Consider the following 16,671-nt stretch of genomic DNA (forward strand, 5'->3'; position numbering starts at 1 on the left):
CGGGAGGAGGCACGGAGACGGAAAACCTGTCGACCAACCAACAGTCGACAGAACACTGACGTTCGTTGATGAGACGACACCCGGACACGGGAGGAGTCACGGAGACGGAAAACCTATCGACCAACCAACAGTCGACAGAACACTGACGTTCGTCAGTGAGACAATACCCGAACATGGAGAGTCGCGGAGACGGAAAACCTGTCGACCAACCAACAGTCGACAGAACTCTGACGTTCGTCAGTGAGACAATACCCGAACATGGAGAGTCGCGGAGACGGAAAACCTGTCGACCAACCAACAGTCGACAGAACTCTGACGTTCGTCTGAGAGACAATACCCGGACACGGGAGGAGGCACGGAGACGGAAAACCTGTCGACCAACCAACAGTCGACAGAACACTGACGTTCGTCAGTGAGACAATACCCGGACACGGGAGGAGTCACGGAGACGGAAAACCTATCGACCAACCAACAGTCGACAGAACACTGACGTTCGTCAGTGAGACAATACCCGGACACGGGAGGAGTCACGGAGACGGAAAACCTGTCGACCAACCAACAGTCGACAGAACACTGACGTTCGTCAGTGAGACAATACCCGGACACGGGAGGAGTCACGGAGACGGAAAACCTATCGACCAACCAACAGTCGACAGAACACTGACGTTCGTCGGAGAGACAATACCCGGACACGGGAGGAGTCACGGAGACGGAAAACCTGTCGACCAACCAACAGTCGACAGAACACTGACGTTCGTCGGAGAGACAATACCCGGACACGGGAGGAGTCACGGAGACAGAAACCTGTCGACCAACCAACAGTCGACAGAACACTGACGTTCGTCAGTGAGACAATACCCGGACACGGGAGGAGTCACGGAGACAGAAAGCTGTCAATCAATCAAGTCAGTCATACTGAAAATGTCAGTTACCGGGTTAATAGTATTTATAATAAAGCGAAATATATGCCGAATATCATATCATGATAGTTTAATAAATGAAATGTTGTAATTCATATACTTCAGATGGACCGGTTTGGAACTGCTCTAAATATCTACATGCATTTTTTTCTACAAAAATTATCCGTTTCTGAGATTTAGAACAATAGTTTTATTTCGCTTCATTTTTTTTTTTTTTTTTTATTATCATTATTATTATTAAACGTCATTTTGATCTCCCAGAGTTATTGCCCTTCGTTCCACTCTCTCAGATGGTGTAGCGATAAACTTGTTGAAAAGTTATATTGTCTTAACCGCATTTTCTTCTTGGTCAGTCAAAGTGATGTAAAGCCATTGGTAAAAATGTACCAGTTAAATCTAAAAATTTTTAAATTGTAAATATAAGTAGTTACTACCAGCTATATAGGCAAAGAATCAAGACAGCGTCAAATCAGTACACGTGCAGATATTCATTTGACATTTTTCTGTATAAATTATTGTAGTTATGCAGACACGTGAAAACCAGCAATGACATAAACAACTACAACATCAACAACTACAACATCAACAACGACAACATCAACAACGACAACAACATCAACAACTACAACATCAACAACGACAACATCAACAACGACAACAACATCAACAACTACAACATCAACAACGACTTCTACAACAACGACAACATCAACAACGACAACAACATCAACAACTACAACATCAACAACGACAACAATGACATCAACAACTACAACATCAACAACGACAACGACATCAACAACGACAACAACAACGACAAATACATCAACAACGACAACAACAACGATAACAACAACGACATCAATAACGTTACATGAAATTAGGTGTTAATTAACTTGCCCGAATTTGTGTTTCTTGAAGAAATAAATGTTATAGACATGATTTTATAAGCAAATTTAACCTATATCGCAATGTTAATCTGTTTCATTAAGTCTACTCCACGCCACGCCTCAAACATCTGACATTTGATGCATAAGTTACGTTATAAAGTCTTTTTCCCCACGCTTTTCACGTCTTTTCAGCGAGGAATGGATACGGGACACAGAAATGCTTCAGATTAATGTTTCAGGTTAATGAACAAGACTTGCTTGAGTTTGAACAAGACATCGATCCCAAATACACACATTTAAAATCAAATCCACTAACCTACTGATTTCTAATCTAAACAAATCGGTATTATCACAAATATAAGAAAACCTCAATAGCCGAGTTCTTTACAGCAAATGAGAAAAAAAATCATTATTCGCCTCTTGATATCTTTGAAATCTTTTAAAATTTTGCATCCTGAACAAGGACGTTATAACTTTTCGTATCTAGAAAAGAACATTTTTTCTACGCTCTGTTGATAAGAAAAAAAGAGCTAAGACTAGCGTAACTTACTGTTTATCGGTACTATTTATAGTAGTCACAGATTCTTAGTCACGTCTTATGTATAATACAGATAATCACAGATACATACTTTCGTAAAACTACTTAGAATATGTTGATAGACTATATTTTATCTTCCCCGTAATGATCTCTGAGAATGAGTTCGGAAACCTCGGAATCATCGATGAAACTTGTTCATTCTACGTTGTGTGGTCGAGTGACGCAGTGATAACGCACTCGCCTTTCACCTAGCGGTCTGGTGTTCGATTTCCGGAACGGACGTGAAAAGGTAAGGGGTCACCTGCCTGACCACGTGGGTTTTTCCCGGGTACTCCTTTCACAATAAGACCCCTCTCGCGCTTAAACGCGAACCAACAAGAGTGATTGGTATAAGTTGAAATAACTTGTTTCGCAACTGTTGTAAAATAAATAAGGTTTATATTTATTTTGACGTATGTCACAAAACATTCTGCGGGTTTTTAATAGTTTGCTAGGTTTTAAAACAATAAAATAATCTATTTATTTATATGTATTTTGTCAAATATTTTCTCTAACAATTGCAGGTTAGATTCAACTTCGTTACAGATGCTCAAACATATTTTCCGGATAGTGTCCATGTTTGTGACGCGTGACGCTGTTGGTTGATTCCGACAGTACTCTCTCTACACTAAAATCCTAATAAATTTCCGAATAGTCATATCTTCTGATGCAGTTAACATAAGTTATCATTATAACGTACAGATAATGGCATCAACGCGATAATTTCTCCATATTTCTTGGAAAACCTGATTGTAAAGTTGTATCATAGTTGGTTATGACGTCACAATCAAGTTACATACCCGTACATTATATCACGTGATTATTATTATGACGTCATAGTGACTATGATGTCATTTAGTTACTTAGTTGACTACCGAGTAATTAGCAGCTTTCTTCATTGCGCTTTTACTTTGATACATATATACTTCGATAATGGGAAAAACCTTCAAGCAGAGACTTCAAAATCTGTTTTCTTGCTGTTCCATCAAGGTATGGAAATGAAAATTTATCTTTTCAGCAGGAAATAAGCACAAATATTGATATAAATTAACAATGTAGTATTTCTATAATCAACGTAAAGTTGTGTTTTGATATTTAGTATCAAAACATAACACTGAATTACAGCAGCTGTCTATAGTGTAAAGTCTATATAACTATAACACTTCAAACGTAAACTCAAATATCACATTGAGTTTTAGTTTCTAATCTCAGTCTGAGCTGCATAACGTAAAAACACACCAAATGACCATTTAGGATTTTTAAACCAGGTGAATCATATATGTTTCTCCTTTTCAGCCTACACGAAAGGTTGTGAATTCGCCACCATATTATCCAGATTATTGGTAAGTATATTGTAAATTTATGCTACACATCAAATTTATATTGTTCGCCGCCCCGAATTGGAAAATTGATTATTTTCTGTTGTTTGAGTTTCCTTTAGCCCTGTATTAATGTCTATCTATCTGAGATTACAGAAGTCTTTTTAAATTATTATCCTCAATTCTCTTGATCTATTCGCTCGTTTGATAACATTGTAAGGCGACAAGAGTGCAGAAAAGCAAAAAGGTTTCAATTTTATTTTGAAACTTTCGTCTGTAAATATTGAAATATACCTGTGACTGACACTTCTTAATTCCTCTTTGCAATTAATCGTCAACATTTGAAACAATTTGAGATTGAAATTGTTAAAAAATAAACATTTACTTTGTATATAATAAAACAACCAGACATATTTTTATTACAGTGAACAAATCCTAGTTTGTATACTGAATAAATTATACGCCAAAGTACAACAGATTATCTATGTTATTCAAAATGTAAAAAAAAATAGACGCCTAAAATAACAGCAGGCGCATATACAACAAATACAAACATCTAGTGTTACAACTAACACCAGTACAAACATCCAGTGATACAACCAACACCGGTACAAACATCCAATGTTACAACCAACACCGGTACAAACATCCAATGTTACAACCAACACCGGTACAAACATCCAATGTTACAACCAACACCGGTACAAACATCTAGTGTTACAACCAACACCGGTACAAACATCTAGTGTTACAACCAACACCGGTACAAACATCCAATGTTACAACCAACACCGGTACAAACATCCAATGTTACAACCAACACCGGTACAAACATCCAATGTTACAACCAACACCGGTACAAACATCCAATGTTACAACCAACACCGGTACAAACATCCAATGTTACAACCAACACCGGTACAAACATCCAATGTTACAACCAACACCGGTACAAACATCCAATGTTACAACCAACACCGGTACAAACATCAAGTGTTACAACCAACACCGGTACAAACATCCAATGTTACAACCGACACCAGTACAAACATCCAATGTTACAACCAACACCGGTGCAAACATCTAGTGTTACAACCAACACCGGTACAAACATCTAGTGTTACAACCAACACCGGTACAAACATCCAATGTTACAACCAACACCGGTACAAACATCCAATGTTACAACCAACACCGGTACAAACATCCAATGTTACAACCAACACCGGTACAAACATCCAATGTTACAACCAACACCGGTACAAACATCCAATGTTACAACCAACACCGATACAAACATCCAATGTTACAACCAACACCGGTACAAACATCCAATGTTACAACCAACACCGGTACAAACATCCAATGTTACAACCAACACCGGTACAAACATCCAATGTTACAACCAACACCGGTACAAACATCCAATGTTACAACCAACACCGGTACAAACATCTAGTGTTACAACCAACACGAGTACAAACATCCAGTGATACAACCAACACCGGTACAAACATCCAATGTTACAACCAACACCGGTACAAACATCTAGTGTTACAACCAACACCGGTACAAACATCCAATGTTACAACCAACACCGGTACAAACATCCAATGTTACAACCAACACCGGTACAAACATCCAATGTTACAACCAACACCGGTACAAACATCCAATGTTACAACCAACACCGGTACAAACATCCAATGTTACAACCAACACGAGTACAAACATCCAGTGTTACAACCAACACTGGTACAAACATCCAATGTTACAACCAACACAAGTACAAACATCCAATGTTACAACCAACACCGGTACAAACATCTAGTGTTACAACCAACACCGGTACAAACATCCAATGTTACAACCAACACCGGTACAAACATCCAATGTTACAACCAACACCGGTACAAACATCCAATGTTACAACCAACACCGGTACAAACATCCAATGTTACAACCAACACCGGTACAAACATCCAATGTTACAACCAACACCGGTACAAACATCCAGTGTTACAACCAACACCGGTACAAACATCCAATGTTACAACCAACACCGGTACAAACATCCAGTGTTACAACCAACACCGGTACACATATCCAATGTTACAACCAACACCGGTACAAACATCCAGTGTTACAACCAACACCGGTACAAACATCCAATGTTACAACCAACACCTGTACAAACATCCAATGTTACAACCAACACCGGTACAAACATCCAATGTTACAACCAACACCGGTACAAACATCCAATGTTACAACCAACACCGGTACAAACATCCAATGTTACAACCAACACCAGTACAAACATCCAATGTTACAACCAACACCGGTACAAACATCCAATGTTACAACCAACACCGGTACAAACAACACCGGTACAAACATCCAATGTTACAACCAACACCGGTACAAACATCCAATGTTACAACCAACACCGGTACAAACATCCAATGTTACAACCAACACCGGTACAAACATCCAATGTTACAACCAACACCGGTACAAACATCCAATGTTACAACCAACACCGGTACAAACATCCAATGTTACAACCAACACCGGTACAAACATCCAATGTTACAACCAACACCGGTACAAACATCCAATGTTACAACCAACACCGGTACAAACATCCAATGTTACAACCAACACCGGTACAAACATCCAATGTTACAACCAACACCGGTACAAACATCCAATGTTACAACCAACACCGGTACAAACATCTAGTGTTACAACCAACACCGGCACAAACATCCAATGTTACAACCAACACTAGAACCAGCATGCAATGTTACAACCAACACCGGTACAAACATCCAGTGTTACAACCAACACTAGAACCAGCATGCAATGTTACAACCAACACCGGTACAAACATCCAATGTTACAACCAACACCGGTACAAACATCCAATGTTACAACCAACACCGGTACAAACATCCAATGTTACAACCAACACCGGTACAAACATCTAGTGTTACAACCAACACCGGTACAAACATCCAATGTTACAACCAACACCGGTACAAACATCCAATGTTACAACCAACACCGGTACAAACATCCAATGTTACAACCAACACCGGTACAAACATCCAATGTTACAACCAACACCGGTACAAACATCCAATGTTACAACCAACACCGGTACAAACATCTAGTGTTACAACCAACACCGGTACAAACATCCAATGTTACAACCAACACCGGTTCAATCATCTAGTGTTACAACCAACACCGGTACAAACATCCAATGTTACAACCAACACCGGTACAAACATCCAATGTTACAACCAACACCGGTACAAACATCCAATGTTACAACCAACACCGGTACAAACATCCAATGTTACAACCAACACCGGTACAAACATCCAATGTTACAACCAACACCGGTACAAACATCCAATGTTACAACGTTACAACCAACACCGGTACAAACATCCAATGTTACAACCAACACCGGTACAAACATCCAGTGTTACAACCAACACTAGAACCAGCATGCAATGTTACAACCAACACCGGTACAAACATCCAATGTTACAACCAACACCGGTACAAACATCCAATGTTACAACCAACACCGGTACAAACATCCAATGTTACAACCAACACCGATACAAACATCCAATGTTACAACCAACACCGGTACAAACATCCAATGTTACAACCAACACCGGTACAAACATCCAATGTTACAACCAACACCGGTACAAACATCCAATGTTACAACCAACACCGGTACAAACATCCAATGTTACAACCAACACCGGTACAAACATCCAATGTTACAACCAACACCGGTACAAACATCCAATGTTACAACCAACACCGGTACAAACATCCAATGTTACAACCAACACCGGTACAAACATCCAATGTTACAACCAACACCGGTACAAACATCCAATGTTACAACCAACACCGGTACAAACATCCAATGTTACAACCAACACCGGTACAAACATCCAATGTTACAACCAACACCGGTACAAACATCCAATGTTACAACCAACACCGGTACAAACATCCACCGGTACAAACATCCAATGTTACAACCAACACCGGTACAAACATCCAATGTTACAACCAACACCGGTACAAACATCCAATGTTACAAGCAACACCGGTACAATCATCCAATGTTACAACCAACACCGGTACAAACATCCAATGTTACAACCAACACCGGTACAAACATCCAATGTTACAACCAACACCGGTACAAACATCCAATGTTACAACCAACACCGGTACAAACATCCAGTGTTACAACCAACACCGGTACAAACATCCAATGTTACAACCAACACCGGTACAAACATCTAGTGTTACAACCAACACCGGTACAAACATCTAGTGTTACAAAACATCCAATGTTACAACCAACACCGGTACAAACATCCAATGTTACAACCAACACCGGTACAAACATTCAATGTTACAACCAACACCGGTACAAACATCCAATGTTACAACCAACACCGGTACAAACATCCAATGTTACAACCAACACCGGTACAAACATCCAATGTTACAACCAACACCGGTACAAACATCCAATGTTACAACCAACACTGGTACAAACATTCAATGTTACAACCAACACTGGTACAAACATCCAATGTTACAACCAACACCGGTACAAACATCCAATGTTACACAACACCGGTACAAACATCTAATGATACAAACATATAATGTTACAACCAACATACAAACAATATATGATTGTCAATGTTACAACCAACACTAGAACCAGCATGCAATATATGATTCGCCTCAAATTGATTGTTTCCTCTTTCACAGCGGCCGCTACGTTACCCCCGAATCGGTTGAACGCATTCGGAACATTTCTGGGATCGATCTGACCACTGTTTCTCACGTGACACGCCCAAAACGTGTCAGTGTTCCTGTACCACGTGATCAGAAGCCATCCCTCTTTAATCGTCTATTCTGCCGTAACAGACCAGAACCGGAGCCTGAGATAGTGGAAGGTCTGTAAATTTCGCATAATAATTGACAATTTATAGAGACATATCCTATTCTAACGTTTCTATTTAATATCGACAACATATATTTCACTATTAACCCCCTTTTTTCTTCAGATTTGTTAGTTTTTGATGTCTGTGTATAGTTTTTAAGGTGTCACAAAGCTATATAAAGATGTATTCCTTTCAATCCGATGACATAACTTAAGGGCAGCGAGAGCTCCGCCGGCTGAGCGTCGACCGACGTAACCTAAGATGATGCTGCGAGATGTGTGGTTCGACATTCCCTACTCGTGACAGTTTGTGGTTGAAATTTTGAAACAGGCCGGTCTGTACCGAGTTTTGACCTTGGGGAAAACCGTTTACCCTTATTACATGCAATAGACCTCAGTTATGCTATTTAAGAATCCCCAAAATTACCCTGAATGTAAAAATAATCTGTTACCTTAATTGCTGGATTACCTGCATTGCTGAATTGCATCACCCCCATCATCTCGGTTTAGATCCAAATCGCTTCTTTTACATTCTAGTTGACAAAATCAATCTTTTCCAGGTCAGTAACGTGATGTTGTAGTGGTAAATTATATGTAACTGTCTATTTATTCATTAATTAGGTCTTATAAGTATATGTCTATTACGTATCCGTCTTACTTACATGTAGTTTTCGGTTTTTGTTTTTTTCAGACGTCATAGTCAGAGGAACACTGTGTCAGGACAGCATTGGACCCTTATTCGCTAACCGGCAATGTACAACCATGGCATACGAGGCTTTGGCCTACCAAGCCAGACGAAGACATCTGGAGACCTGGACCCCCAAAGATATCGACGATATCATTCGTCTTGGACACCGCCAACACAGTCAATTCCGGAATGTTGATAAACTGAGCACCCACATAGATGGAAAGGTGGGAGTTTATCAGCTTCCTGAGGAATATCGAGTGCGTAATCTTCCAACTTTTCTGTCGTTGGGAAATTGTGGCAGCAACTTGGAAGGAAAAGGAGTCACTGCTACGATGCTTTACAGTGTTGACGGGTGTTTCAGATACGAAAGCAGAGAATCATCCGAAGCATTATCTGCCGTGTCTCCCGAATTCCCTGTTTTCATGGCCAGGACTTTCTATTCGGACCCAAAGGCAGCTATCAATATGGTTCTTACTATTGGCCAGTCCTCAATGGCAGTGTGGCGAAGAAAGGACGACGGCAGATTGTGGCTGTTTGATAGTCACCGGAGGGGCCCAAGGGGAGGTATTAATGTGATCCCGACAAAGAGGAAACCATCAGACCCAGGTGCTGCCCTCATGCGTTCGTTTCAAAACCTTGACGCCCTAATGACGCACCTAATTGTACAGTTTGGAAGCAATTTCGCATACAGTGCCGCTTTGATCGGCTATGATGAGGTAAGTGTAACTATTAAGCAAAATGCTGTGACATTTCGGAACATTTTATTCCGATTGGTAACTAATTAATTAGTCTGTATGCAAAATGCAGGTTTCTGATTAGTCGATATTAACAAATTAGTCCCGCCCACTTGATAATGATTGGAGGTGTCAATTGCAACACGCCACCTTCCGGCGGTTCTGTTGGAACTTTTTCATGAATGGAATATCTGTTTACATTCGGCCGGTGTGTAGATCGCTGGCATTCAGTGATGTCAAAAACCGGACCTTATGAAATATTCAAATATCATGCAATGTACACAAACAATAAACAATGTATTATTTTATATTTTTTCGTTTGGAATTTGACAGGCCCAATCATGAATGAATTTTGAATGACTGAAAATGGCCCGAATTAGCGGTCATTGACGTTACGTCATGTCACACCAGCTGTGATGCGTATTAATTTGTTATAATATTATCCATCATTGAATAATTATCAAACCTATGTTTTATTGATTATTTCTTATTTTGATTCCTACAGAAGAAATTAATTACAAGCTTTGAAAAGAATATATCTTAGTTTCATGCTGGTATGAAAGAAAATCTTCTTACGCGCATTCATTCAGTTTGCTAAAAGTTTGGGGTCTTTTGGGGGATTGTTTTTTGTTTTGTTTTTTTTTATAACAGAAAATAAGCAAACATTGATATAATTCCATAATTTTTTTACTTATCAAACATGGTCTTGTTTTTATATTTTAAATTAAAATAAAGCACTAAATTACAGCATGTCTGTAGTCTATGTAGCTATATAACTTTAAACGTAAACTAAAACATCACATTGAGTTTTAGTTTCTAATCTCAGTCTGAGCTGCATAACGTAAAAACAAACCAAAATGACCATTTAGGATTTTTAAAACAGGTGAATCATATATGTTTCTCCTTTTCAGCCCACACGAACGGATGTATTTTTGAATTCGCCACCGTACTATCCGGATTCTGAGTATGTATGCTTTAAATTTAGACTATTCATCCCATTAATATCGGTTCCCATCCGGAGTTTGAATATCAATTATTTCTGTTTTGAATTTGGTTCTTGTAGCCTTGTATTACTGCCTTATTTTCTGAGCTTACAGAAGTTTATTCAAATTATTATCCATAATTCTGTTGGTGGAACCGTTCGTTAGATAACACGTTTACAACACTGAGGCGTGGACTACAGAGCGAAAATCAGCAATGTTTCAATTCTGCTTTGAAAATTTCATCTATATATATAGAATATCAAAGTAACTCAAATTCATTGAAATTAACAGTTAACATTGAAATTAATTAGTTATTAAAATCATAAAAGTGAAATGAAAAAGAAAGAACAAATATTTACTAAGTCAAGCAATAAACCAACCCGACATACATAATCACAAGTTGGATAGAGAAGATGTATTTATCACAACGCATTTCCGATAAATTATCCATTTTATCAAGAAAGTAAAATCTTTGACGATTACGGGTACAAATATTACCCGATATCACAACCAACAACGATACAAATATATGATGTCACAACCGACACAGGTACAAATTCCCGCTAACATCGGTACAATTATACAATGTTACAATCAATATCATGATTCGCCTCAAATTAATTGTTTCCTCATCCGCAGAGGCCCCTACTTTACACCCGAATCGATTGCAAGCATGCGGGACATTTCTGGGATAGATCTGACCACCGTTTCTCGCGTGACACGCCCGCAAAGCTTCCCTCTTCCTAAAGCAAGCGATCAAAAGTCATCCCTGTATAACCCTCTGCTCTTCCGAAACATACCAGAACCGATGTCAGAGGCAGTGGAAGGTAAGTAAATTGGGCGTAACATTTGGCAATTCTTATCGAAATATCATATTCCTTAAGTTTCTGCTTTTCGATTTAATATCGACAACAAATATTTAATTATTATCTTTTTTGCTTCAGACTTGTGAGTTTACAATGTCTGTGAATAGATTTTCGTATGTCACAAAGCTACATAAAGATGTATTCCTTCCAATCTGATGACATAACTCATTAGCTTAAGGGCAGCGCGAGCTCAGTCGAGTGAGCGTCGGCCGACGTAACCTAAGGTGGAGAGCCGAGGTGTGTGGTTCGACACTCCCTACCGGAAGCGCTGGTTAAGTTTGACGCTTAGAAACAATCGGTCTGTACTAACATGTATTCTAGGGCAAGACATTTACCTTAATTGCGTGTTACAGACTGCCAGCGCTGCTTTTACTTTCTGGTTGAGAAAATCAGTCTTTCCAAGTCAGTAATGTAATGTCATTTTTGGATATTTATTTATCTAAGGCTCTGGGCGTTTCTGTTCCGACCGGACACAATTAAGAATACAAACCATATTTGAACTAAAAGAAAAATCTGTCTACATGTTATTTGCGTATCCGTCTAACTTACATGTAGTTCTCTGTCTTTGTTTTTTAGACGTCATAGTCAGAGGAACACTGTGTCAGGACAGCATTGGACCCTTATTCGTTAACCGGCAATGTACAACCATGGCATACGAGGCTTTGGCCTACCAAGCCAGACGAAGACATCCGGAGACCTGGACCCCCAAAGATATCGACGATATCATTCGTCTTGGACACCGCCAACACAATCAGTTCAGGAATATTGATAAACTTAGCACCCACATAGATGGAAAGGTGGGAGTTTATCAGCTTCCTGAGGAATATCGAGTGCGTAATCTTCCAACTTTTCTGTCGTTGGGAAATTGTGGCAGCAACTTGGAAGGAAAAGGAGTCACAGCTAAGACGCTTTACAGTGTCGACGGTTGCTTCCAGTACGAAAGCAGAGAATTAGCCGAAGCATTATCTGCCGTGTCTCCCGAATTCCCTGATTTCATGGTCACGACCTTCGAATCGGACCCAAAGGCAGCCGTTAATATGGTTCTTACTATTGGCCAGTACTCAATGGCAGTTTGGCGAAGGAAGGACGACGATAGATTGTGGCTGTTTGATAGTCACCGGAGGGGCCCAATGGGAGAAAACAACGTGATTCCAACAGATTGGCAACCATTAGACCCAGGTGCTGCCCTCTTGCGTTCGTTTCAGAGTCTTGACGCCTTAATGACGCACCTGATTATACAGAGTGGAACAGGTTTTTCATACAGTGCCGCTTTGATCGGCTATGATGAGGTAAGTGTAATTAAATGTTTTGATACTCTAAATAATTTCTATAAAGCTATGTCTACGACAAACTATGGTAAAGATAGGAAACACGATGAGAAAGAAAATGAAAATGTATATAAATCATATATGATTTTAGTTTTGTTTATTTACAGGAGTGAGATCATCATACACAAAGATATCATAGAGTCCCAGAGGTACGGGGCAAGGGGAGGATAATGAACCAGAGGTACGGGGCAAGGGGAGGATAATGAACCAGAGGTACGGGGCAAGGGGTGGATAATGAACCAGAGGTACGGGGCAAAGGGAGGATAATGAACCAGAGGTACGGTGCAAGGGGAGGATAATGAACCAGAGGTACGGGGCAAAGGGAGGATAATGAACCAGAGGTACGGGGCAAAGGGAGGATAATGAACCAGAGGTACGGGGCAAGGGGAGGATAATGAACCAGAGGTACGGTGCAAGGGGAGGATAATGAACCAGAGGTATGGGGCAAGGGGAGGATGATGAACCAGAGGTACATTCAAACTTGTCTGGATGAGGTATAGACATGCCTTAATGTGCAGAACGATCAGAAGGAGCATGTTCTAATAGTCAGGATGATGAGGAAACACGTCCTATAGGTACAGGACGACAGTAGAATGATATCCTGATAGGAATGGGAAATGGGGAGGATCCTTTCCTAACAGGCAGGATGAGGAGGCATGTCCTACATGTATAGGAGTATTAAGTTCCATGAGTAAAGACCAAGAGGCAATATGTTCTACTGGTACAGGATGAGAAGAGAGTCATGTCCTAATAATCTGGACGAGGAGGGAAAATGTCCTTTATGCTTCGGTCACACAGGAGAGTATAGTTGTGGATTGCTTGGTTACAAAAGAGGCTATTTGTGGTTTGCGTTGGTCACAGACACATAAGAGGGTACAGTTCTGGATTGCTTGGTCATAGAAGAGGTTACAGCTGTTGATCGAGTGGTCACAGAAGAGGCATATTTGTGGATTGACTGGTCACAGACACAGAAGAGGATACAGTTCCGAATTGCTGGATCACAGAAGAGGCATAATTGTGGTTTGCTTTGGTCACAGACACAGAAGAGGATACAGTTCCGAATTGCTGGATCACAGAAGAGGCATAATTGTGGTTTGCTTTGGTCACAGACACAGAAGAGGGTACAGTTCCGAATTGCTTGGTCACAGAGGGGCATATTTGTTGCTTGCTGTGGTCACAGACACAGACGAGGATACAGTTCTGAATTGCTTGGTCACAGAAGAGGGTACAGTTTCGAACTGCTCGGTCACAGAAGAGGCATATTTGTGGATTGACTGGTCACAGAAGAGGCGTATTTGTGGTTTGCTGTGGTCACAGACACAGAAGAGGGTACAGTTTCGAACTGCTCGGTCACAGAAGAGGCATATTTGTGGATTGCTTTGGTCATAGAAACAGAAGAGGGTACAGTTCCGGATTGCTTGGTCACAGAAGAGGGTACAGTTCTGGAGTGCTTGGTCACAGAAGAGGCATAATTGTGGTTTGCTTTGGTCACAGAAGAGGCGTATTTGGTGTTTGCTTTGGTCACATACACAGAAGAGGGTACCGTTCTGAATTGCTTGGTCACAGAAGAGGGTACAGTTCGGATCGCTTGGTCACAGAAGAGGCATAATTGTGGTTTGCTTTGGTCACAGACACAGAAGAGGATACTGTTCCGAATTGCTTGGTCACAGAAGAGGGTACAGTTCGGATCGCTTGGTCACAGAAGAGGCATAATTGTGGTTTGCTTTGGTCACAGACACAGAAGAGGATACTGTTCCGAATTGCTTGGTCACAGAAGAGGGTACAGTTCGGATCGCTTGGTCACAGAAGAGGCATAATTGTGGTTTGCTTTGGTCACAGACACAGAAGAGGATACTGTTCCGAATTGCTTGGTCACAGAAGAGGGTACAGTTCGGATCGCTTGGTCACAGAAGAGGCGTATATGTGATTTGCTTCGATCAAAGAAGAGGGTACAGTCCGAATTGCTTGGTCACAGAAGAGGCATATTTGTGGTTTTCTTTGGTCATAGAAACAGAAGAGGGTACAGTTCTGGATTGCTTGGTCACAGAAAAGGCATATTTGTGTATTGACTGGTCACAGAAGAGGGTACCGTTCCACATTGCTTGGTGAGAGAAGAGGCATATATGTTGTTTGCTTTGGTCACAGAAGAGGGTACAGTTCTGGATTACTTGGTCACAGAAGAGACATAATTGGTGTTTGCTTTGGTCAAAGAAGAGGGTACAGTTCCGAATTGTTTGGTCACAGAAAAGGCATATTTGTGGCTTGTTTTGGTCACAGAAGAGAGTACAGTTCTGGATTGCTTGGTCACAGAAGAGGCGTATTTGTGACTTGTTTTGGTCACAGACACAGAAGAGGGTACAGTTCCGAATTGCTTGGTGACAGAAAAGGCATATTTGTGGTTTGCTTTGGTCTCAGAAGAGAGTACAGTTCTGGATTGCTTGGTCACAGAAGAGACATTATTGGTGTTTGCTTTGGTCACAGACACAGAAGAGGGTACAGTTCCGAATTGCTTGGTCACAGAAGAGACATTATTGGTGTTTGCTTTGGTCACAGACACAGAAGAGGGTACAGTTCCGAATTGTTTGGTCACAGAGGGGCATATTTGTTGTTTGCTTTGGTCACAGAAGAGAGTACAGTTCTGGATTGCTTGGTCACAGAAGAGGGTACAGCTGTTGATTGACTGGTCACAGAAGAGGCGTATTTGTGGCTTGTTTTGGTCACAGACACAGAAGAGGGTACGGTTCCGAATTGCTTATTCACAGAAGAGTCATATTTGTGGATTGACTGGCCACAGAAGAGGGTTCAGCTGTTGATTAATTGGTCACAGTAGAGGGCACAGCTGTGGATTGCCTGGTCACAGAAGAGGCGTATTTGTCGATTGCTTCGGTCACTGAAGAGGGTACAGCCAAGGTTTGCTGTTGTTAGAGCAGAAAACATCGTCTGTTTTTAACTATCCCCAGAAACACTATTTCTTCTGATGTCAACAGGTTTCCGATGTTTTAGTCTTTAAACTAGGAAAGTAGACGTCACAGAAGAACTGACAAGAAAGCTTTCCACCATCACGATAGACTGGCACTGATTTCCAAGGAACACATCTATTCCTTTCCGAGTAAAAACATCAGGTAATGTAAATTTTCTTCCTCTCTCAATTAGTACTGTAGAACCATTCAATAATACAAGACTAATTTGGTTCTCTTAGTTAAGCTTTGCATTATACTATATATGTGATCCTGCTGATACGTATAATTTTGTGTTTAAACATATTTTATTGTTTTATTGTCGTTAAGCAAAAGGATTGGACACAAAATAACATTATTAACGCCCTTGCTCTTTCATTTAGAAAAAGCATATATACATTACG

At 40.5% G+C, this 16,671-nt stretch overlaps 2 protein-coding genes across 2 annotated transcripts; both read left to right on the forward strand.

The window, feature by feature from the left end:
• The first annotated feature begins 173 nt into the window (after positions 1-173).
• Positions 174-10,478, forward strand: LOC132559935 (uncharacterized). The gene is made up of 5 exons (XM_060224571.1): positions 174-353; positions 3,684-3,730; positions 8,537-8,724; positions 9,403-10,115; positions 10,467-10,478. Exons 1-5 carry the CDS (start codon positions 174-176, stop codon positions 10,476-10,478), a joined length of 1,140 nt encoding a protein of 379 aa, XP_060080554.1.
• A 1,311-nt stretch (positions 10,479-11,789) lies between these two features.
• On the forward strand, positions 11,790-13,423 carry LOC132559936 (uncharacterized). The gene is made up of 3 exons (XM_060224572.1): positions 11,790-11,943; positions 12,559-13,271; positions 13,418-13,423. The coding sequence occupies exons 1-3, from the start codon at positions 11,790-11,792 to the stop codon at positions 13,421-13,423; spliced, it is 873 nt and encodes a 290-aa protein (XP_060080555.1).
• The last annotated feature ends 3,248 nt before the right edge of the window (positions 13,424-16,671 follow it).

The sequence above is a fragment of the Ylistrum balloti genome, unplaced genomic scaffold (genome assembly GCF_031769215.1).
Source record: "Ylistrum balloti isolate Yb309-2 unplaced genomic scaffold, AGI_CSIRO_Ybal_v1 Utg371000, whole genome shotgun sequence".
In the NCBI taxonomy this organism is placed as follows: Eukaryota; Metazoa; Mollusca; class Bivalvia; order Pectinida; family Pectinidae; genus Ylistrum; species Ylistrum balloti.